The sequence below is a fragment of the Malania oleifera genome, chromosome 7, assembly GCF_029873635.1.
Source record: "Malania oleifera isolate guangnan ecotype guangnan chromosome 7, ASM2987363v1, whole genome shotgun sequence".
Taxonomy (NCBI): Eukaryota; Viridiplantae; Streptophyta; class Magnoliopsida; order Santalales; family Ximeniaceae; genus Malania; species Malania oleifera.
In genome coordinates, this window is record NC_080423.1 from 80,469,796 (window position 1) to 80,494,323 (window position 24,528).

A 24,528-nucleotide genomic window follows, 5' to 3' on the forward strand; every position below is an offset into this window, starting at 1 on the left:
AAGTGTTTATTCATTAATTAATTATTATAATCTAAATTCTTCATTCACTTGAAATTTTAAAAAGAATTGAATTCACTACCATGAAAATTAAATATCTTTTTTGAAAAAAATAAATAAATTGTGGTTACCATTTAGTCATTTACTAATGATCTTGTTGGAGACTGTCAAACGGTAGATAATCCGGCCGAAAATAGTAAGATGAAAACGACGACGTTTTGTTTTGTCTGCTAATCCTCAATGCTTCTTTCATTCCTGCAATTTGAATTCAAGCGCTGCCCGCCTTCCTCCGCGGAGCACTGGTTTCTGCGCTCATTCACAGATACACGCACGGAGATCGTGCCCATGAGAGAGCTCAAATCCTGAAGTTGCAGATCGCAGAAATCGAACCAATTCTTCAAACCTCTCTTCCTGAACTACTCCCAAACCCTACTTTCTACCTCGATGGCTTCCCCAGTCGTCTTGCCCGTTGACGACAAGGACCTCGACGACGCCGCTTTGTGGGCCGTCATTGACTCCGCCGTCGCCTCTGCATCCGCCTCCAAGTCGCGCAAACTCCTCTCCCTCAAATGCCCCAATCTCCAAACCCCTTCCCCCGTCTCAAACGCATCCCCGCCTCTCCCCAAGTTCCCCAAGAACCCTAGACACCAATGCTCATCGGAAAATGGCCATCGGGCTTCGGTTTCCGACGGCGAGGTCTTGCAGGAACACTGGACGGATCGCCGGCCGCAGAAAATTGCGAGATCTTGCATTTCGGAAATCAGTGAGAGCGGTCCTCTGGTCGTGGTTAAACATGTGCAGCGGACGCCAACGAAGCCCGTTTATTCGTCGCCGATGTATTTGTCGCCAGAACCCGGGAGGTTTTCTGTCTCGGAGGGCTCGCCGCGAAGTTGCAGGGAGAGTGAGGAGAGAGAAAATAGGCACAGTTTGTCAGGCCGGTTTCCTTCGGTGTCTCTGTTCAAGGAGTATCAGAATGCAGCTATGGCGGTAGTTACTGCTGGTGTCTTCTTATTATTTTAGTTTAACTAGATTGGGTGGATATTGATATACATTGTGCTATCAGATGCTTTACATGTGAAATTTGGATTGTCTCTATGACATGCTCAGAAATTGAGTCTATATATTACAAAAGAGCATAAACCTGTAATGAATATTAGATACTACTCTTCTGCGATTGTCGAGTCTATATATATGATAAATGCAGAGAAGGCAAAATCAAAAGGTGAACCTATGTTGTGTTTGGCATCCTTTTTTCTATCTTGAAGCATTTTTTTCTTGAACATACTCCTTCAACTCTTCCTAACTTGTTACTGTAGGTGTATAGGATCTCCCATAGTGAGAAAATATTGTGGCAGAAGCTGCTCTGATACCAAATGGATGCAAGACTAGTTGGGAAATGATTTAGAGTAGTGTTTGTGGAAGAATTGGCAAATAGGTGAAATTAGGACTCCAATCTGTTTGCGGCTATTAATTAGAGTAACAAAGATAAGAAGGCATAAAACTATTAGCATTACACTAATAGGTTCTTGGAATCACTCCTAGGAGAAGAAAATCTTACTTCCTAATTATTTGTCATTATCTAGAGAAAACCAGTACAAATTTTATGTATATGCCTCTTGATAACTTAACCATTGCAATAATCAATATCAACAGTCGAAACTAAGCAAATATTGACCATACAAAATTGATTAGATAAATAAAGTAAAAATCCTAGAAAACTGGAAATAAAGGTCCAAAATACCTTATTATATGACCCATGGTGAAATGAAAGTAATACGAAAATAGCCTTGTGAAAAATGCTGCTACATTACTCATTAATAGTGCTTATGCTATGGTATGATGGAATTACTTTTCAATTCATTGCCCAAATCAATCCTCTGCCATTATTCCACCAAATTAAATCTAGTGATTGACAAATTTCCCCCTTTTTCCTTCTTTTCCCTAACTGGATGAAAAAAGCAAGTGTGTAATGGGCTTATTAAGGTTCTGATTTCTTTACTTAGAGCTGATTTAATAAGAAACCATAGTTCAAAATGTAAGGCAGTTTTACACACACACACACACACGCATAAAAAAAATCTGCTCCAATAACTCTCCTTGTTGAAATAATCTTGCCATTCAGCATCAACAGAGCAGCTGTGAAGATGCATCCCAGTGGTTGAGCAAGTCCATAAAATAGAATCATCTTGAAAAGTGATTATAATCATGTGATCAATCTACTCTTTTCCGATTCTTTGAATGGCTTAAAAATGTCTGTTCTTAGGCTGCTAAGAGCTACTCAAGACTTTTATTACTAGAGTGGAGCCTAATCCTAATGTTGTAACATATTATGACTTATGACCATAGAACTTTTAGTGAATGTTTTTTTAATCCCTTCTCAGAGTTCCTATGAGGGTAGCGTGTGTTTTGGAGAGGCTTGTGAGAGATTTCTTGGGGTTTCACACAATATATAATAAGAGTGATCACCTTATTAGTTGGAATGTGGTTAGGTGATCTAATCTGAAGGGGGTTTGGGGTTTGATAATGTGATTTCTGAGAATATTTCTTTAGTTGGGAAATGATTATGGAGATTTACCTTGAACTTCCTTTGCCACAAAGTCATTAGAAACGAGAGTGGTATTCATTAGAATGGCTACGATAATGGAAGGAGTGGTACTGATTCTCATGCAAGTGCTTGGAAGTTTTTTTCTTGAGTTGCCTAGTTCTTCTTTCCCCTCACTATCTTCAAATCAAGTGAGGGCAATTTGATTTAGTTTTGGAAAGATCTTTGGGTGGGGGAGATTACCTTGGAGGCTTTGATGCCTTGCCCTTTCAGTTATCTCCCATTAATAATGCTCCAATCTCTTCTTTTTATTCTTCATAGGGGGATGCTCTTATTCATTATTTCCATTTTCTAAGATTGTGAGGAAAGAGAGGTTGATGAGCTCATCACTTTGCTAAAAATTTTGTTCCTAGTTTGAGAAGGGATTCTATTGTTTGGGGATTCTTCAGGCTCTTGTTTTGTTGAAGTCCTTCTTTATTTCTACATTTATTAAAGCCTTCAATTCCCTCTTAATAGTATTAATACAAATAACCAATGCACATCTCTTTCTACATTGTCAGGTGGTGCTACAACTTTTATATACTCTCTTCTCTATTTTTTGGGGAAACTTGAGTAGCTGTGTCGAGCGTGGATGAATTATTGTTGGCTTGACATTGAGGTTTTGGAAAAAGAACAAGGGGAGAGGCCTTATGGAAGTGCGCAGTTTATGCTATTATTTGGACTTTGTGGAATGAGAGAAAAATGCATGTCTTCAATGCTAAAACATCATCTTTGCACTTGTTATGGGATAGAGTAGTTTTTCTCTTTTTATGAGCGCACGCTTTGGGAATTTTTTGGGAAATTTTACTATCTAACCTCCAAAGGGGCTAGAGAGACGCATGTTTGTAGTTGTTTTTTAGCTGTTTACTGGAGGATGTCTTGTCCTCTAAAGTCCAAAGCTTTGATTCTAGCTTCTTTTCTAATGAAAGAAGATTTCTTATAAAAAATTGGATGTAATGAAATATTTTCATGCAAACATGACCAATGTTCTTTTAATGCCATGGTATTTGGATGCACATAAATGGTAGCTAATTATTCTTTAAAGCATGCCTAATCTGCTAACTTGGTCAAAACATCCTGCATTTTATTATGCTTTATTATTTACTTTTGGTGTGCGGGAGGGGAGGGGAAAGGCTCCAGGGCTTGATGGTTTTAACATTGCTTTTCTCCAAGGTTGTTGAGACATGTTGAAGTGTGATCTTCTAAAGCTTTTTAATGAGTTTTTTTTGCAAATGGTGTGGTTGGGAGGAGTATTAATTCTACTTTTTTTTGCCCTTGTACCAAAGAAGGATTGGTTGAGGTTAGAGATTTTAGGCCTAATAGTATGGTTACTAGTGTTTACAATTATTTGACTTAAGTCCTTGGCAATTGGTTTGTGGGGTGTTGGTTAATACTATCTCTTATGCGCAGAGTGCTTTGGTGGGAGGTTGACAGATTTTGGAGGCAGCTTTGTTGGCTAATAAGTTAGTGTATGATGTGAGGACGAGAGGTATCAAAGAGTTTGTTCTAAAATTAGACTTCAAGAAAGCTTACTATCTTGTGAGTTGGAGGTTTTTTTATATGGTTTTGGATAGGAAGGGTTTTGGTTCTATGTGGAGGAAGTGGATGAGGGGTTGTGAGATGGGAATCCTTTTCAGTCATAGAATAGAGAATCTAAGAATAACTCAAAAGCTCATAGGGGTGTGAGATGGGGATGCTTTTTCAATTTTATTTTCCAATCTAGTTGTGGATTTTTTCTTCTCATTTCCAGTTTGTGAATGATACCATTTTCTTTCTTCCTAAGGATCCTAGAAGCTTATCTAATGTGTTGGAAATTTTGCAAAATTTTAGGAAGGTTTCTGGTTTGAGGGTTAATTTATCTAAGAGTGGGATTGTGGGCATTGATGATTTTCTTTCTTGTTTTGCTTTGTGGCAGATTGGTGGTATTTTTTATGAATTCTTACTTATTTGGCGATCCCATTGGGTGTAATCCTATTTCTATTTCATTTTTGGATGCAATGGTTGGGAAGGTGTCTCGAAATTAGAAGTGTTGAAGAGTTCTTATTTTAGTTGTGGGTTTTTTTTTTGGGAAGAAGGTAAGAAGGCTTTATCAGCATTGAGGAAAAAATACAATAGGGCAAGCTTAGAGGATAGCTAAGCCAGCAAGAGGAAACAAAAAGAGAAAAACCAGAGCATTAAAGCCCCAAAATCTGCCATTTACATAAAAAAAGACGCTTTGCACTAGATTCTGGTTGTCATGTTTTTTGATTCAAGTTTGACTGTCTTCTATGCTTTGTATTTATGTTGTCATTCAATATTTTGGTGAGTTTTCCTGATCAGTTAGAGAAGAGGATGATGGATTTTTTATGATTTGGAGTGGGTTGTAGTGAGATGGATCATGGTTCATTTGGTTAGATGAGATATTTTATGTATATCTAGGAGTTGGGTTGATTTGGGTTTTGGGACTTTGCTGTCTATCCTTGGAAGGAAAATGGGTTTAGTGGTTCCTTTTAGAGTTTGCAGCAAATATAGCCTTCAAAAAAATGGGTCGGATGTTGAACCAAGGGTCAATGGCAGCTAGGCCAGGCTTTGGGAATTCACTCCACAAATTTCTTATTTGTTTAGTTCACATGTTTGTTTCATATTGTTGGATAGGGAAGCTCCTCTATTTCAAGTCTTCCCCCATCTACATTGTCTCTTTGATCTTCATAATGCTCCTACTGCCAATTGTTTCTCTCACCAAGAGAACCTGTCTTATTCTCTTTTCTTTGTAGTTTGAATGAGAGAGAGACTAATGATCTTGTTCTTTTGTTAAATTCCCTTGGTTCTTTTTGTGTTTCAATGGGGATGATTAGAGATCTTCAGTTTTAGACTCCTTAAGTGTTCCCTCATCTTTATTACCTCTCTGGTCTTCATGATGCTCCTATTGTCAATTGTTACCCTCACTAGGAGAACCTACCTTATTAGAATTTTCATTTTCTTTGTAATTTGAATGAGAGGGAGACAAATGATCTTGTTCTTTTGTTGAATCCCCTTGGTTCCTTTCGTTTTCCAGTGTTGAATGATTATAGATCTTGAGTTTTTTAGACTCCTCAAGGAACTTTTCTTGCAAATATTTTCAGTGGGAAGTGATCATAGATCTTGAGCTTTTTGAATTTTTCTTTTAAAGTATTTCTTTTTCATCTCATGAGTCACATATGTTACTAATGTTGCTCATCTTTGGATAAATCCACATGTATGTAAATCAAACAGGATGTTTGGTCCCATTATTTATTTATTCTATTTCGCTTTTTAATTTTGTTGCAGTTAAGTGCACGAACAAGTGACAACTCATTTGTTTGAGTTACTAGTTTTATGTATTGTTGTCTGTTTTCGCTTTTTAGCTCTTATGGCAACAAATGAAATTTGTGTTACTTTTAGTTATTGTGGCAACCTATTGTTCACGGTATTTAAAAATCAGAGTTTACTTCTATTGATTGAATTATTGTGTAAAATTAATAATTTCTAATCAAATAAAATTATCCTTGAAGTTTCTAAAAAGTTATGTTTTACATTTTCACTATTCTAATGTTATTTGTTAATTGTTTTTTGATTTAAAAATAAAATGAACACGCATTAATTAGTTTTCACTTTGTTTCGATTTTGGAAATATTAATCAAACTGGTTGTTGGATTTTAGTTTTTGTTTCTGATTTTTTAGTTAGTGGTTTCATTTTCATAACTTTTGACAGTGATACCAAGAGACCCCCCTAAGATTCCTTCCAAAATCACCCCTAAGATTCCTTCCAAAGTAAAAAAAATTTATTTGGATTGTAGCCTTGAAAAAATTATTATAGATCATCCCTTTACATTGCTTTTTTTCAGCTGATCATTTGTGGAGTAGGCTGGTGTTTTGGCTTCTCTAAAGTAAATGTTTTTTTTTAAGAGGAATCTCTTTGATTGAGAAATTGACGATTTGCATTTTCTTAGTTCTTCTGTTCTATTGTGGTTTTTGTTTTTGTCTTTTTATTTTATTTTTTTGGGTTCTCTTTTGTTTTTCCCTTTGTGTAGCAAGGATGCCTCATTCTCCTGGTTTATGCTGTCTCTTCTCTCTTAATATATTCTTTGTTTAACCAAAAGAAAATTTCTGTAACTGCCTTCTTTGTTATCTTAGTTACAAAATTTTATTGTAATTTTTTTCCCATTCTCAGATCTGGTAAACTTGCTTTTATTGATTCTTAGGGAAGGTCAATGTGTAATCTCAGGCTTCAGATTTGACATAACTCAAAAAATCATCATATGTGCCTCTCCCTCTTATTTGTATCGTAGCTCATAGAATGCTCATATTGATTCTTCTTCCTGGACAATACTTGATCTTAGGTTCATATTCAGTCATCTAATATGCATTATGCCTATTGGCTTCTATAAATGCAACTTGCCACTTGTGAAAATCTCCAATATCTCCTGTCTTGCCATCTGAACTAATTAAAGTTCCATAGTGTTTTGACATGGTAAACCACTGATAACCACTCATACAACAAACTAATGAATTATTTATGCAGTGATGCAACACGATGGTGGTCATTTTTCACTAACTAAAAATTCCCATCCAATATCCCCACACGCACATGCACATGCAAATCCTTTTGCCTAGCTTATATCATATGATGCATTTTTTTTTAAAATAATTTTTTGTACAGATCCTGGAGAAATCTGATTACACTCTGATTTCTGGGAGTCCATATATTAAAAAGTCAGGTAAAATATTAATGCTTTTCTCCCCTATGTTTAGATATGGATGATGAATATTTAATGGAGTGCATGTGTTCTGTAGGTTGGAGGAAGATATCATTTTACTTCAATCTCTCTTATGAAATCAAAGATAAGACCATTGAATTTGATGATAATCGTAATGTTCAGCGTGCTGAATTTGTGGTTCGGGCATATATGCAGTATGTTCTGTAGACCCCCCCTTTTTTTTAAATCAAGCCATCAAAATAGTGATCCCTCATCAAAGCAACTTTGTTGTTATTTTATTATTTTTCATGTTGATAGGGGTGGCAGATTCTCAGATGGATGGGGCTCATGTGAACGACGTGAGAAGAGATTTATAAAACCAAATCATGATATTCCCAGCACAGCAGAAACCAGGGCCAAAAATAAAGCATGCCAGGTAGGTCTTCTGTTTCACTGGCATGTTCCAAAAGTTGCTACTTGGTGATTTCAGTTAATTCCTAAATTACTTGTTGATTTCACTTTCACCCTATTGTTCTATCTGTTCCTTTTTATATGTTCCCATAGCATTTTGGATGATGCAGAGCAGCAATGTGGGATTATTGTCAAGAGAGAAATTGGAAGAGAAATAGAGAGAAGGGAAGAAAAAGGAGAATGGAAGAGGAGCGGAGGGAGGAGATAAAATGGGGGAAAACACACATTCACTTCAATTTTCAAATTCACAAAAGTTAACTCTTACATGGATTTCACACCCTGTTTACAAGAAAACTTAAATTACTTTTTATTATGCCTAACCATTAAATATACATGAAGTTGCAAATGAACCCCTAAAATGACACGTCTATCACAAAGAGAACCCAAAAACGCATAAGCCTACGACAAATGAACTAAGAACATTTGTATAAGACCCAACAGTCCCTTGGCCTTATTGTTTGAAATTGTTCTCAAAGTTGGGTTCAATTGATTGATCCAATTACCTGCTTCCCAACCTGCGTCAATATGGTACTAGATACAAGTTCAGTTATTGTTGTGATGTATGTATAGTGTTAAAATTTGAATTCTTCACCTGCTGTACGCTCGATCCATCCATATTTGGTTTGATTCCTCGTGGAGGAGGTGTTAATATTTTGTAAGTATGTGTGCATAGTATTTCTGACCCTGGATCATAGGGTTGTCAATCACTCTGTTTCATATTAAAAATAGTGAGGCAAGATAAATTTTGTCACTCTGGTAGTGAATTCTCCTCGTTTCCTTCATGTATGTAGGTTAGCTGTTGACATCTGTGCAGTTGGCATTCAAGGATTGTTGTTTTTAGTTGCCTGTAGATGCTGATGCTATGCTGAACCATGCAATCTATTTTTCCTTATGTGGGTGACTTATATGTATTAGCAACAATCAACTCAAGTTGGTTTTTCTCAATAAAAGCATAATCACCATCATTGTGCTCTTTAGCCCATAAGATTTGCTAGATTATTGGCTGTTAGTATTTTGCTTAGAACCTTGACTCCTTGTTAGCTTTACCGTAATCCCAAGAGAGGGGGTGAATTGGTATTTTCAAATTTTATCCCCTAGGTCAATCCACTAACAGTAGTATTACGCAAGCCTAAGGTCAATGTAGTGTAGATAAAGTAAATCGATATAAATCTATAGCGGAAATTAAACTACACAATTAATTTAGCTAAGCATGCACAATAAAGCATTAAATAGAGATGATACCTATAAATGTTATCGAGGTTCGGTAAACTGCCTACGTCCCTGCCTAACAAGCATAAGGATTACCACTATAAGCTCACTTAACGGGTGGAGTGGCACCTAAACAACCAAGTCGATTAGCACATTACTGACCTCAACCTTTACATACAATCCTTACAGGGCTGGATTACCGCCCCCTCAGGCCATGCTTGAAATACAATAGATTTCACAATAAAATTTGCATACAACCAATATGCTTCTCAACTAAGCAGATTATGTACCAATGTAATCAATATACTGCCGAATGATTTGATAAGATAAGCTCAGTGTAGTCTTAAGGTCTACTCTCAAAGATTAATGCAAATATTGCAATCAGTACGTGAGAGTGTAAGTGATAGGATCTTTGTGTTAAAATAATAGTCTTAATCACAATGCAGCAACAAAGATCACAAACACACTTCAAATATCTCAACAAATATTTTTCTCAAAATAAATTACAAGAGATATTCAAAAATGGTTTTGTAAAAAGAAATTATTTGATCTTTGTGTCAAGATGATAATATCAATCAACAAATATAGCAACAAAGATTTTTAGAACTCAAGCAAATATCTCAAAATGTATTTCTCAAAGATAAGCACAAGAGATATTTTGAAAATGATTTGTAGAATATTTTTCACAACCAAAATACAATGTGAACTCCTTGAGTATTTCAATGACAATGTAAAACCCAAAAGCTCAATGAAGTATTCCTAAGGAAGACTTATTAACAAAGTCTCCTAGAAACACTTGGGGCTTACGCTCAAGATAAATAAATTTCAATCAATACCAAACAAGTGAGAGGGTAAGCCCAATGAGAAGAACACTCAAGCACACTTACAAAGTGATTTTTGCAATAAGAGTGAGTAAGAATGAGTGTAGGATGCTTGAAAATGAGAGTAGGAATTTTTGAGTTTGAGAGGATTTTTGCTAATTAAGTTTGCTAAGCTCATACTAATTTTTGCAAATGAGGGGGTATATATAGAATTCCCTAGAATTATAACCATTTAGGACATATTGGTCATTTTAGAAAAAGTTTAAGTGAGGTTAATAAAAATAACAAAGTTTTTAACCTCGGTAAAATTCACCAACTTGAGAGCACTGGTCGACCGAACTGAAGGTTCGGTTGACCGAGTGTCCTAGTTCGGTCGACTAGGAGTATTTTGAACTAGAAAGATGGTCGACCAAGTGGAAGGTGATTTTCCAAATCTGCGCGGTTCGGTTGACCAAATCATTTTGAACTAGGAGGTTTGGTCGATCGGGCTGTTGGAAACTCCCACGTGGGGGTTCGGTCAACCAGGGCGTTGCCTATATGTTTCTGGTCGGTCGACCGAGGGGTCAACATGTTAACCCAGGGAGGTTCGGTCGACCGAAGATCTCAATGTAACTGAGTTCGGTCGACCAAACATGCTAATTTGGGCATTTTCGGTCATTTTCTCTTTAAAATGCTGTCCCTATTTGTATGATGATTAACTTAAATTTTAATAGGACACTCTTTTATGCATGCATGGGGGACCTAAGGTCAGTTTAGGTCTTTTTGAGCTTATCTATCTAGTCATGCATGTAATGCATTGATTATTACATACCATTTCCTATTTACTATTATAGACCCAAATGAGAAATGAATTGTAATACAACATAATATAGTCTTCAGGGTCTTCAAGCTCTACTTCATGTGCCATCAATTTGATTTGCTAATTATATACCTACACATAAACTAGATAGCCATCAAATATTTGAGTATTTGTCATTATCAAAACCGGGCGTGACCTATGAGGTCAACACTCCTTTCGAAACTTTCTCTTCCTAATGCCCACTCCTTGCTAGTTCAATGATTGATGATCATCGTATTAGCTATTCGAAGTTCCATAGAAGTTTGTTAGAGGTTGTCACATGGCTCAAATATTAAATATGATAACATTAAACGTTGGACAGGAGTATATTAAATGTTATTTAGAGTGCAGTATCATTGAATACGATAAAAGCAATGGTAAGTCTACGTATCCCCTACCTTCGCATAGCAGGGAGCCTTGTGGCCTAGGGATGCCCTTTAGAGCCAAGTATCAAACATTACATTAAATGTTAACCAAATGTAAGAACTTATAAATAGCATTGAATATGCTCATGCTAAATTAATGTAGCACAACACACACACACACACACACACACACAAACACACATATATTATAATTCCATGCCTATTCATAATTGGCCCATTATAATTTATAATTAATATTCACAGTAGAAGGAAAAAGTACTAATTATAAATGAATATTATCTATAAGCATTTTACTTCATAGGATAAAAATTGCATTGATTATATTTTGTATGAACAACATTTTTAGAAAATAATTTATAGTTATAACTTGTCTCCAAAATTCAATGTTTTCTATAGTTTCGTAAGATTTCTTGAAATAAATGAGTTAATTAAAATATATTTGTTATGAATGGATGAGGGTGACTGTCATTCATCCATATCTTGTCCACCTCTTTATATCCCCATGAACCTGCCCTATATGTTTGCACTAATTCATATCGCTATGAACCTACCCTATATGTCTGCACTAATTCATATCCCTATGAACCTGCCCCATATGTTTGCACTAATAAAGTTAACATTAGCTAGCTTGTGAAGGCTATAAATACTTCCTCCTACATAGCCAGTGGAGTAGGAAAAGAAGAAGAGAGAAAGATAGAAGTAGAAAGAAAGATGAGAGATGTAATAGAAATAATGAGAGATATTTTGTATAAGGCCATATTCTTATCATATTGTAACTCCTCCCGAAATAGTGAAGCTTTAATTCAATCCGCTCGTGGAGTAGGTATATCCGAACCACGTAAAATCTCTATCTCGTCTTCATTTATTTTTTTGTTCGTCTCTATTTATTTTATTATTAATTCTTGCATCTTTTATAACACGTTATCAGCACGAGACTCTAACCAACTGAGTTATTTTTTTAATTCTTATTTAATTAATTTATTTTTTTGTAAGTTTTATTCCACAAGAATATAATTTTCTCTAGAAAAGAATGTCTTTTAAAATTTAAAGAGTACCAATCTCCAAAAGAGATGGTATGATAGTCCTCCTGAAGAGGCTATATGTGACATCCCGATTTTTCATACAATTTTTTTTTTCTATATTCCCAAGCATATCATTTTCTGGGGCGTTACATTCTCCATTCCTTATAAAAATTTCGTCCTCGAAATTTGTTGAATACAACCCTAGTAAAATCCATCGTTAACCTAACAAGTTTTGAGTTAATCTCGTAAACCACCTTATTAAAACTGGTAACTAACATAAATTGATGGATTATACATCTTGTCCTAATACACTTTGCTTCAACATCAATACTCAACAACTTCAATTTTTACCTCGAGTCTTCCAAAGATCTAACACTAACATAACCTTAGAAGAATCAATAGATAATTATCCTTTGATTACGACATGACCTAAAATTTCGTATTAATTGTCCAGAACCCACATTTCTCGTTTAGCATATAACTGATGCTCTCATAATGTTTGTAAAATTAACTACAAATGTTGTTCATGCTCTTCTTGAGTTTTTGAATACTCCAAAAATCATTCATAAGAATTATAATAAATTGATCCAAGTATGGTTGAATTATTTGATTCATCCTATCCATGAAAATGCAAGGTGCATAGGTAACCGCAATTGATAACACCAAAAACATATAGCGATTGTACTGTATACTCAATTTTGTCCTTGGGATATGAAATTCCCAAATCTTAATTGGTGATAATTTAATTGCAAATCAATCTTAAAAAATTTTGGGATTTAATCAATTAATCAAATAATCCACCAATCCCTGGAAGTCGATACCAATTCTTAATGTAACACGATTCAACTTTCAATGATTAATGCATAACCTCAAGGCCCTATTATGCTTCTTAGTGAATAGCACAAGTGCAACCTATGATAATATACTAGGTTGAACAAATTCCTTGTCGAGGAAATCTTCTAGTTGCATCCATAGGTGATGAATTTTAGATATTCTTCCCAGATGATTTATCGAGGCTATCTCCAAGAGGAGTTTGAATTTAATATTGATTTGGTGCTAGAAACGGAGCCTATGTTGACTGCTTCATATAGAATGTCATTAACTGGACTGGAAGAAAGACTTAAAAGGATTATATGTTACTACCCATATCAACAAGGTGCACCTTTATTTTCAGGAGCCTTCCCATAAGAACCCACAGTTAAGCGTGCTTTACTTGCAGCAATCTTGGGATGGGTGACCTTCTGGGAAGTTTTCTCAGGAAGTGTGTGAGGAGGACAAAACACACTGAAATGGATACGTGTTGGTCTGTGGTGCCAGTCATTAGTCCGATAAGGTCCGCCCCCTGTTGTCTGGTTTAGGTGGAGGAGGAGAGACGCAGTGCTCCCTGGCAGACTTAGGTTGGGGTGTTACAAAATGGTATCAGAGCAATTACCCAGTTGGAAGTGTGATGAGATTCACATCGCCTGAGTTTGGAAATGTGGGTTCGCAACGAGGACGTTGCGTTCTGTAAGTGGGGGAGAATGTGATACCTTGTGGAAGAAAGACTTAAAAGGATTAGATGTTACTACCCATATCAATAAGGTGCACCTTTCTTTTTTGGGAGCCTTCCCATAAGAACTCCACGGTTAAGCGTGCTTGGTTTGGAGTAATCTTGGGATGGGTGACCTTTTGAGAAGTTTTCTCAGGAAGTGTGTAAGTGAGGACAAAACACTGAAAAAGACATGTGTTGGTTTGTGGGGCCAGTCATTAGTCCGATAAGGTCTGCCTCCCTGTTGTTTGGTCCAGGTGGAGGAGGAGAGACGCAGTGCTCCTTGACAAACCCAGGTTGGGGCGTCACACTATATATTTAAATCTCCCATCTATATATTTAATTTCCCGAAGAGATAAACCTCTTGAATAGGCTATATATATATATATATATATATATATCTAATCTCAAGAAGAGATGGTAAATATTTACCTCTCAAAGAGGGTATAACTTTAACCTTTCGAAGAGATGTTCAAAATCAACTTCTTGAAGAGGTGAAATGTTTATACTCTAGATGAGGTAGTATGTTTAACCTCCGGAAGAGGTGGTAAATTATTACCCAATTTAATATTGTAAATTGGAATCATACTCTTGAAGAGTACAAATTGAGAATAATAAAATAATGTTCATGAAGAAACATATTTAAGTAACCCCGGAAGGGTGAAAATAATATTATATTATTGGCGCAGTTCTATTTCAGCTTTTACATTCTGTTTTTACAAATTGCCTTACTGTTAATTTATTTAAATGTCGAACATAAGTAAAATTAAATTTTTTCTACTTTGACATCAAAGACAATAATTATATATTATATATATATATATTTATGTTAAAATCCATCTAAATGCAATGAAATTGAGAAATACTATTTTAGTTGGAAATATTGCATCCCTGCAGGATCGCGTAAAAGTCATAATCTTCTTCACACATGTATGTATGATGGTGTGTGGAAGGTGTATGGAGTGAGCGGCTTATTAAGAAAATATTATATATATATATATATATATATATATAATCATGCATGGGCTCAAACGTATTTGCCTCTTTTATTTTATATTCAGTTCCTGATCTAACTAATAATTCTTCTCTCTCATAATTGTTATCTCTCTAATTAGAGGAAGAATTAAAACTGAATACCTCATTGTTAAATACCCACTTATCCTACGGGAAATTTTTAAAGGATATATTTGACCATCAGATTTTACCAAAAGTTCGATATGAATGGTTGCACCTGAAGTTGCAAGATTTTAAAACAATCAGTAAATATAATTCAGCTCTATATAAAATTAGCTCGAAGCTAAAACTAAGTGGTGAAAATATTACTGACGAATACATGCTTGAAAAGATTTTTACTACTTTCCATCCCGCTAATATGCTCCTACATCAGCAATATAGGGATAAGAAATTTAGTAAATTTTTTGAATTCATATCATGTCTTCTTGTTGTTGAGCAAAACAACGAGCTTTTGATAAAATATTACCAAACTCATCTAACTAGTTCGACCCTATTCCTTGAAGTAAATATGAACACGTTTCGTGGTCGAGGACGAGGTTGCATGTATGGTCGTGGGCATAGTTGTGGCCGTGATTGAAATTATCATTGGCGTCGAGATGTGAGGATATGATCCCCCAGAAGAGGGATGACCCCCTGAAGCGGGATAATCAATGATACGCATCATGAAAATTAATACTACAGATGTAGAGAAAATGGTCATTGGTCGCGTACCTGTCGTACGTGTGGGCACTTGGTAGATTTATACCAAACCTCTATAAATGAAAAGGAAAATAGTAAAGAAGTAAAAATAAATGTTGCTAATTTTCTTGCAAATCAAACAATGATGCAAAGTGAGCAATATTATGTTTGGATTTGTCATTGCTTTGATCAATTCTAAGGAAAAAGTTTGTTTAGCTAACAGAATTACAACACACACAATTATTTGAGATAAAAAAATATTTCCATTATTTGAATATATCTTCAACAAATGTTAATGCAATATCTGGTTTTACAAATTTGATTAAAGGCTCCAGAAGAGATAATATAAAGGTACCCAATGGTACTTTATTACAAATTGATGAAGCTTAATATTCCAGCAGATCCAGAAGAAATCTGTTAAGCTTTAAAGATTTAATGGATATCACAGTAAAACTATAAATGAAGGCAGTAAAAAATTTCTTTATATTACTTTTATTGTTTCTGGAAGAAACAAATTTTAGAAAAACTGCCAACTTTATTATCTAGTTTGTATTAGATAAAGATTAAAGCAGTTGAATCATATAATGTCTTGTACCAAAAGTGCAATGACCCAAAGTTATTTATACTTTGGCCTAATCGTCTTGGACATCTTGGAGATGTAATGATGCGAAGAATCATTGAAAATTCACATGGTCATCCACTAAAGAACCTGAAGATTCTTTTATCGACTAATTTCATGTGTACTACTTGTTCTCAAGGGAAATTAATTGTAATTTTAATGAAGCAGTATTCCCTACATTAGGGGGAGAAAAATTAGTGCTTGAAGTACAATATGAAATCACATGGAATGCCATGAGTTTATCTCATTTAGATTCTCACCCAAATCAAAGTGAACTTGAAGTTCAAAAGATTATACATTTGCAAGGGATTGCAAATCAATTACTAGATTCTTTTGCAGATACCAAGGCCATATTAAAATCTCATATACCTCCTGCAAATATTCCAGCACGTATTGGTGTCCCTGAAGGACAACAGCCGGCTATTGAACCTAAACTGCAAGTTAAGTGTGGAAGGCTTGTTGGTGCAAAAGATAAAACTCCTAGAAGGAGAAAATTGAGATATGTAAATACTCTAGAAGAGGTTACAGAGGTGGATAATGCATTCGACATTCACAAACTCGTTTTTCCTGAAAATGAAATCCCTATTATGGAACCTCCTGAAGAGGAATCTCTTGAAGAGAAAACTCCTGAAGAGTCATTCCTTGAAAAGGGACAGGTACCTGGAAATAATAATGAGATCTCAATTCATTACACAGGAGAAATGTGAGATAGAAATAAAGTTGTTGTCAACAACACATTTGTAGTAGCTACTAACATTACTAGAAGTAATGATGATTTTACCAGAAGTAGTGTTGACATTACCAGAAGTAATAACATTACCAGAAGTAATGAGGATCCCGAACCTAAATCTATTAATGATTGTCGATATAGAAGTGATTGACCAAAATGGAAAGAGGCTATCACGTCAGAATTAAACTCAATCAAAAAAAGAAGTTTTTGGACCTGTAGTCCAGACACCAGAAGATGTCCAACCCGTTGGATACAAATGAGTATTTGTGCGCAAGAGAAATGAAAATAATGAAATTACTTGATTTAAATCAATGCTTGTGGCACAAGGCTTCTCGCAAAAATTCAGAATTGATTATGAGGAGACATATTCTCCCGTAATGAATGGAATCACTTTCAGATTCTCAATTGAGCTAGTAGTCACTGAACAACAAAGCATGCGTCTAATGGACGTAGTAATAGCATACTTGTATGGATCGTTGGATAATTAAATTTATATGAAAATCCCTGAAGGATTTAAATTGCCTCAAGCAAAACCCAAAAGTTTATATTCAATTAAACTCCAACGTTCTTTATATGGATTAAAGAAATATATTTGGATGCATGTGGTACAATCGATTATGTGAGTACCTTGTGAAAGAAGGTTTCATAAATGATCCAATTTGTCCTTGCGTTTTTATTAAAAGATCAGAATCTGGATTTGCTATAATTGCCGTTTATGTTTATGATTTGAAATTAGTTGGGACTCCTAAAGAGCTCACTAAAATTGCTAATGGCGGAATTTAAGGGAAAGACAAAATATTATCTTGGCCTACAGATTGAACATCTAAATGACGGAATTCTTGTTCATCAATCTAAATATACCGAAAAGGTATTAAGACAATTTTATATGGACAAAGTTCATTCTTTGGGATCTCCAATGATGGTGCAATTATGTTAAGAAAGATCAATTTTGACCTCATGATAAGGGGGAAGAATTACTTGGTCCTGAAGTACCATATTTAAGTGCTATCGGCTCTCAAATGTGTTTGGCCAATTGTACAAGACCCGACATTGCATTTGCTGTAAATCTACTAGTAAGATATAGCTCTGCTCCTACTCGGCAACACTGAAATGAAATTAAACACATTCAATGCTATTTGAGAGCAAAGTAGACAATTACAGTAACATCCTCCAATCAGTCTGAAATTCTAGCTATCCATGAAGTTAGTAGAAAATGCGTATGGTTGAGATCAATGATTTCTCATATCCAAGCAAATTGTGGTCTTCAATCAATCAAGGATATTCCAACAGTTTTATATGAAGACAACACAGCATGTATAGCTCAACTAAGAGAAGTTTACATAAAAGGTGACAGAACAAAGCATATCTCTCCAAAATTCTTCTATACATATGAACTCCAGAAGAATGGTGATATAGATGTTCAGTAAATCCGATCAAGTGATAGTCTAGAAGATTTATTCACTAAAGCTTTACCTATTATAACATTCAAAAAATTGGCATCTTAAAGATCTTAGCAGAAAGAGTTAATATATGAGTGACAGCCAAGGGGGAGTGTTATGAATGGATGATGGTGGCTGTCATTCATCCATATCTTGTCTACCTCTTCATGTCTACATGAACTTGCCCTATATGTTTGCACTAATTCATATCCCTATGAACCTACCCTATATGTCTGCACTAATTTATATCCCTATGAACTTGCCCCATATGTTTGCACTAATAAAGTTAGCATTAGCTAGCTTGTGAAGGCTATAAATACCTCCTCCCACATAGCCAGTGGAGTAGGAAAAGAAGAAGAGAGAAAGATAGAAGTAGAAAGAAAGATGAGAGATATTAAAGAAATAAGGAGAGAGATTTTGTATAAGGCCATATCCATATCATATTGTGACTCCTCCCGAAATAGTGAAGCTTTGATCCAATCCGCCCGTGGAGTAGGTATATCCGAACCACGTAAAATCTCTATCTCGTCTTCATTTATTTTTCTGCTCATCTCTATTTATTTATTATTAGTTCTTGCATCATTTTATAACAATATTGAGTTTTTTATAAGTTGTTCTTTTTAAGCTCCTTAATTAAGTGATTGATATTGATTGGTAATATCATGATTTAAGATTGAGCTTCAATTTTAGACACTTGCTTCTTGAAATTCTTTGTCAACTTGGTCTCTTTCAATTGATTTTTTTTATTTGTTTTTATGAGATAAATGTACTATTGTGCAAAAAAATTATATATTGTATAGGGTAATAAAATTAATTATTCTAATAACTAATGTTGTAAGTTTGTTTCCCCGACCTTTCTCTTTATTTTCTGGTTCTTTCAAGTTTCCTCTTGTTCGAAGCTATCCTCTGTGTTTGCCTTTGGCTTTTTGGCGTTTGCAAGCTTCTCTTTGTTTTCTGGTGTTCGCAAGCTTCCTCCAGGTTAAAGCAGCCCTCTATTTGTTTGCTGTAAGGTCTTTTCTCTCATGGACCTTACACTCTCTCAGAGGGTTGGCTTTGTTTGTTCATTGATTGCCTCTGATGAGATGTTGATGGATGTGAAGCATACTGTGGTGATTGTAAGAAAGTCCTTTGACCTAGTAGACTCTAACTTCCTTAGAAGCACTGAATACCATAGGGGAAGAAGGATCCTTGAGTCTTGGGAGGACTTCTGACTTTGAAAAAAGCCATACACCAAGCAACTTCATGGTTTCGTTGAACAAGGACAGAACCCTTACTTTGCAGCTGAACTCGAACAAATTTGGGAACTACCTTGCCCTTATGGAGACCAACAGTGGTGGTTGGTGAACCTTTGCAGTTCCATAGGGGTATGAATCCAAGGGTAGGATGAGGATCTCCTTCTTGGAAGCCATGCCAACTTTTTCCTCTCACCAAAAAAAGTTTAACATCTTCGGCTTGCTCAACAGTTGGAGAAGAAGACTATAACCTCCCTAGTGGAAATGAACCCATTCTTCAGCTGATTAGCTCCCTTGTGCCCTTGCCTTCATTGTGGCAAGCATTTGAGTCTATTGCTGAGTGGTGGCTTCACACCCAACTCACGAGTGGTGGGGAAGATGAGTAGTCTCATGCACTCTTTTGCAAGTGTTGGGGGGGGGGGGGGGGGAAGTGCAGTGTGGCATGCTTTTTTTTTTTTTTTTTTGTTTATTTTTCTAAGTAGGATAAAGGTAGGCCTAGAGCTTTTGTCTTGTTCGAGGATGTTGAAGTGGGCCTTAACTTGGGCCTTGGAGCTACAAATACGGGGGTTTTTTTTCAGCCTAGCAATCTCACATGACAGCTTGAAGTCCCAACCTAGCTCTTTTTCTCCCTTTAAGCTGCACAATGGTCCTTTTGAAGCTGTTAAAAAGTTAGTCTACTTTGGGAAGGTTGTCGCCCTTCAGGATCTCCCCTCACAAGCAGCTGCAAATCAAGAGGAGGCTGTTCTAGAGCAATAACCCCCTAAATCTCAAACTGATGCTGAAATATTAGCCCTTGTTCTAGCCCCTCCACTGGCTATGATACTTTGTGTGTCAATTCCAACTTTTGGGATTTGATAGATCGACCCAATTTTGATACTTTGAATGACTTGGACTTTGACAACACTCACTTCAAGAATCAAGTATTTGTTTGGGTTCTTTAGTAGTTGAAATTGGTGAGCAAAACCATAGGCATGTCCTTTGAAGGGTTTGAAGGCAAAGCCTTGCAATTGTTTAAGGATATTAAAAGAAAGAGAAGGGAGGAGTTGAGAAGTTATCACCAAAAACCATCGGGCAGTATCAGAAAGTTGGATACCGATAGGGAATTAAAGTGCTTGGAATGCACAGTGAACTATGGAACAATAGGAGGTTGCTCAGAAATGGCAAAGGCATGTAGTAGCTTGAGCCCTTGTGTTAGATCATGTTAAAGAAAATCATTTCTTGGAATGTGAGGGGTTTTAACAACAAATCCAAGAGGAGTGTTATTAAGTCCTTTTTTAAGGATTGGAGGGGCGATGTGACGTGCTTGCACGAAACTAAGTTGGAGACATGGTCTTAAATTTCCACGAAATTGTCAAAATTTCCGATTTCTGTCATCCTCAAAATCGAAATGGTAGTTGATTTCCGTCTTGCATAATTTCTGTCAAAATCTCAATGAATCATCTGAAATTTATCAAAACCTCGAAATTTTAGCAAAACTTGTCAAAATTTTAACCATACAATGAAATTTTGTCAAAATTCAAATGAGAGATTTAAGAGTGAAGTGAAATTTCTCTTTTAATTTATTTTATTGAAACAAAAGGTTATCACAAGTGCTTTTGAAATTATATGAAAAAATAAACTTACAGTTATATTTTATTTAACCATTCATGTCTAAATTCTCAATATTTGTATAATAAATAATATTTAAACGATTTATGAATTTCATTTGCATTAACTGAATATGTTTAATGTACATTATCTTACAAATATGCTTGATACACATACTATTTTACAACTTTTCAACCTTATACAAAACATAGATGTTTTTTTTAATTTGTAATATATTAGTCTTAAAAATTATATTATTATGTTTGTTAACCATTTCTAAAGTTTCACAAAGAATTCCATGCTTTACTACTAATTTCCGTTATTTTTTCAAATCAAAATCGAAATTGACATTGAAATAGAAATTTCCGTATTTTTGGTGTAACGCCCCGAACCCCTAAACCGGGTTCCGGTGCGTTATACCTGATATTATCCTGTTAAATCATAAATCATTAACATACATACACAGCGGAAAACATAAACATACTCTCCATATATCATATTCCATAATACCGTAATACCAGAGTTTGCTATAACCTGTCTAGAAATCCATAAAATTTGTCCAACACCTGCATTTCCATATATACATACATCTCCAAAACATTCCAGTATGTTCACAACCAATTCTCTCACAACATCTTTAAAACATAACGACATAAAACATAAAACATAAATATTTACATCTCCAAAATAGTATCAATATATACCCTGTTTCTTATATAGGCCTAAAAAATGCTAAAAATACCCTCGAGCTCCTAAGCCCGATCTCGAGGATGTCTTGAAAAAAAAACATTTATATTCGGGTGAGACACATCTCAGTAAGGGAAAAAGTATACATATTAAAAAAGCGTGTGGCTAACATGAGGTAAATAGATATCATTTTAATTACATTTTCAAATCATTAACATAACTCTGAAATCATTTTCTGAACCTAAACAATCACATGCAAAGTTTTAACCTACGAGATTACTTAAGGATAGGGGTGATTACCCACCTATACAAGTAGCAGCTCTGATACATAGGTAACCCTAAGGTCACAATTAAAGCATACTAGGGCATTTACCTTACTCAGTAAGCCCTCAAGTGTTAGATTAATCTCGTACTCACGCATTCAACAATAGTTTACCGACAAAGGCCCTAAGGATAGGGAAATCTACCCGCCCATACAAATATGTTCCCTCTGCCTAGTACGTTATGCAGCTACTGTCACATCTGAAACTACTAGTGCACTCGCCTTTCTCAGCAAGTCCTCAGGCGAAGAGTTCGCCTTGCCCAATCGTAACATGTTTTACGTACATACATACTTCTAAAATCGTAATACATCATTCTTTTCTATCATTATACATTCATACACTTTCATTCCTGTTCATAACTTAACTTTGCATTTCGTTTCACTTTATGTGACTCTTTCCCATTCGTATCGTTCATGTTTCACATTTCATTTCATTACATTGTCATTTCGTTGCATAACATTTTCATTTCATTCCTTCGTACTACAGCTGGTTTTTAGCCATCATCAGTTAGTCTACGTAGAAACGTGCTAGCTTTGCTAACACAGCTCCTTTTAGCTGTCATCAGTTGGTCTACACAGAAGTGTGCTAGATCTGCTAACATGGTTGTCTTTCAGCTGTCTTACATTTACATGGTTGCATTTAACATATCCAAGCATCATTGTCCATATCATATTTTATTCATAAGCTTTACTTACTTAACTTGCATCTCATATATCTAACATATATTTGCACAGAATCTCATGCCACACAATTTTAGCAGTAAAATTCATATACATCTCTTACAAAATAAGCCAACTCATAATTAACATTTATATACCAAAAATACATTTCATTCCTTACTTCCTTAGAAAAATATCTTTTTACTTTTATTCATTTATTTTCACATATACATAACTATATAAACAATCCTAGGCTCAGAAAACATAAATTTCATGGCTGGCATTTTAAACCCACATATAAACATATATATACGTAAATAACACACAATCCATTTTAATTCATGAAAAACCTGATTTAATATATAAATTTCCCCCTTACCTGACTTTCAGACTATGCCTGTAGGATCCCCGAACTGATACCCACACAGCGTTCACCTGGACCTTGAATCCAAAAATCCTAACTTAATTAAAATAAATTCCAATTAACTCAAATCTTAAGAAAAATGCTTATTTACTAGTTCCTAGGCTTCATACAACATTATTCGTTAAGGAAAACCCAAAATAACTCACTTACCTTGATTTTGGGATGTTTCCCAAACCCCTCAAACCAACGATCAGCTCCTACAGCCTTAAAGAGAATGATCTCACGAACCTTGTGGTGGTTCCAGATCGTCAACCCGGGTTAGAACTGGCTTGAAATCGAGGAGAGAAGGGTGGGGGAGCCGTCTTAGAGAGAGAAAGGAAAGAGGGTTCCCAAGTTTTCTCGCTGAAAATGAAAGAATTTCAACTTATAGTCAGGGCTTCGTCGACGAGACATGTCGATTCGTCGACGAGGCGTTATAGAGACTTCGTCAACGAGAAGATAGCTTCGTCGACGAAATTCAGAGTTTCCAAAATTCTCTCTCGGGATTTCTTCATCGACGAGGATTTCGTCGACGAGCTTAGAAGAACACTCATCGATGAATACAAGACATTCGTCGACGAGGCCTGCTTTCCTTCTAATTTCTTTCCTTTATCCCTTATTACCCATTAATCCATTTTATTCATTATATTTTCTAATTATTTTAATTCCGGGTCATTACATTTGGAGCTTCGAAATTTGAGTCGAAATCCAAATTTAAGACCTTAGTTGGAGATAGTGGATTAGCTCTTGATCAAAGGCCTTTGGGGCCGGGTTGCTTGTGATTGAATATCCCTTGAGTAGTAGGCAACTTGGGGTGTACTCTTATCTTATGGGAAGCCTTGTGTTGTGGAATTGTTGGATTACCCCATGAATTGCTTCTCGGTCTCTTGTTTGTTCAAAAACATGAATGATAACTTTCAGTAGATTTTCATAGGGGTTTACAGCCCAAATGAAGGACACTCCAGACCTCTTTTTTGGACTAAGCTGTTTGAGATTAGGAGTAGATGGAATGCTCCTTGGATCATTGGAGGTGATTTCAACATTATTTTTATGCGCATGAAAGAAGTGAGGGCAAACATGAGATGTATGAGAGAATTCCTTGACTTTATCAACGCGAATGCCCTTATTGATCTCCCTTTCATTGGTGGCAGTTTCACTTGGTCTAACTCTAAGGAGCCACGTTCCTTTTCAAGGATTGATAGGTTCTTAATTTTGGTAGACTTGGAATTCTTTCCTCACTTGATTTAGAGTCTACTTCCTAGGCTCATGTCAGATCACTTCCTCGCCACCCTTGACACTAGGGGAATTAAATGGGGGCCAACCCCCTTTAGCTTTGAGAATATGTGGTTTCACATGACGATTTTGGGGAGTTAGTAAAAACTTGATGGTGCTCTATTTAGGTCACTGGAAAGGCTAGTTTTGTGCTTGTCTCAAAATTAAAAGAAATAAAAGAAAAATCTAAAGATATGGAACAAAAACATCTTTGGAAATGTCCAAGCGAAGAGCACTGTTATCCTTAATGGCATCAAAGAACTTGATGAGCAGGAGATAATCCAAGGTCTTGATACAGAGGGCCAAAAGAGCTTCGCTTAAGAAGGAATTGAACAAGG

The 24,528-nt window shown here is 35.7% G+C and overlaps 1 protein-coding gene across 1 annotated transcript in view; it reads left to right on the forward strand.

Moving 5' to 3' along the window:
- Nucleotides 1–253: 253 nt before the first annotated feature.
- LOC131160099 (uncharacterized) overlaps nucleotides 254–24,528 on the forward strand; it is a 32,155-nt gene continuing 7,880 nt past the window's right edge. Inside the window, exons 1-4 of the mRNA XM_058115436.1 lie at nucleotides 254–984; nucleotides 7,236–7,293; nucleotides 7,370–7,487; nucleotides 7,591–7,708. Of these exons, the coding sequence (XP_057971419.1) occupies nucleotides 442–984; nucleotides 7,236–7,293; nucleotides 7,370–7,487; nucleotides 7,591–7,708 (837 nt within the window). The 5' untranslated portion in view covers nucleotides 254–441. The remainder of the gene's footprint in view (nucleotides 985–7,235; nucleotides 7,294–7,369; nucleotides 7,488–7,590; nucleotides 7,709–24,528) is intronic.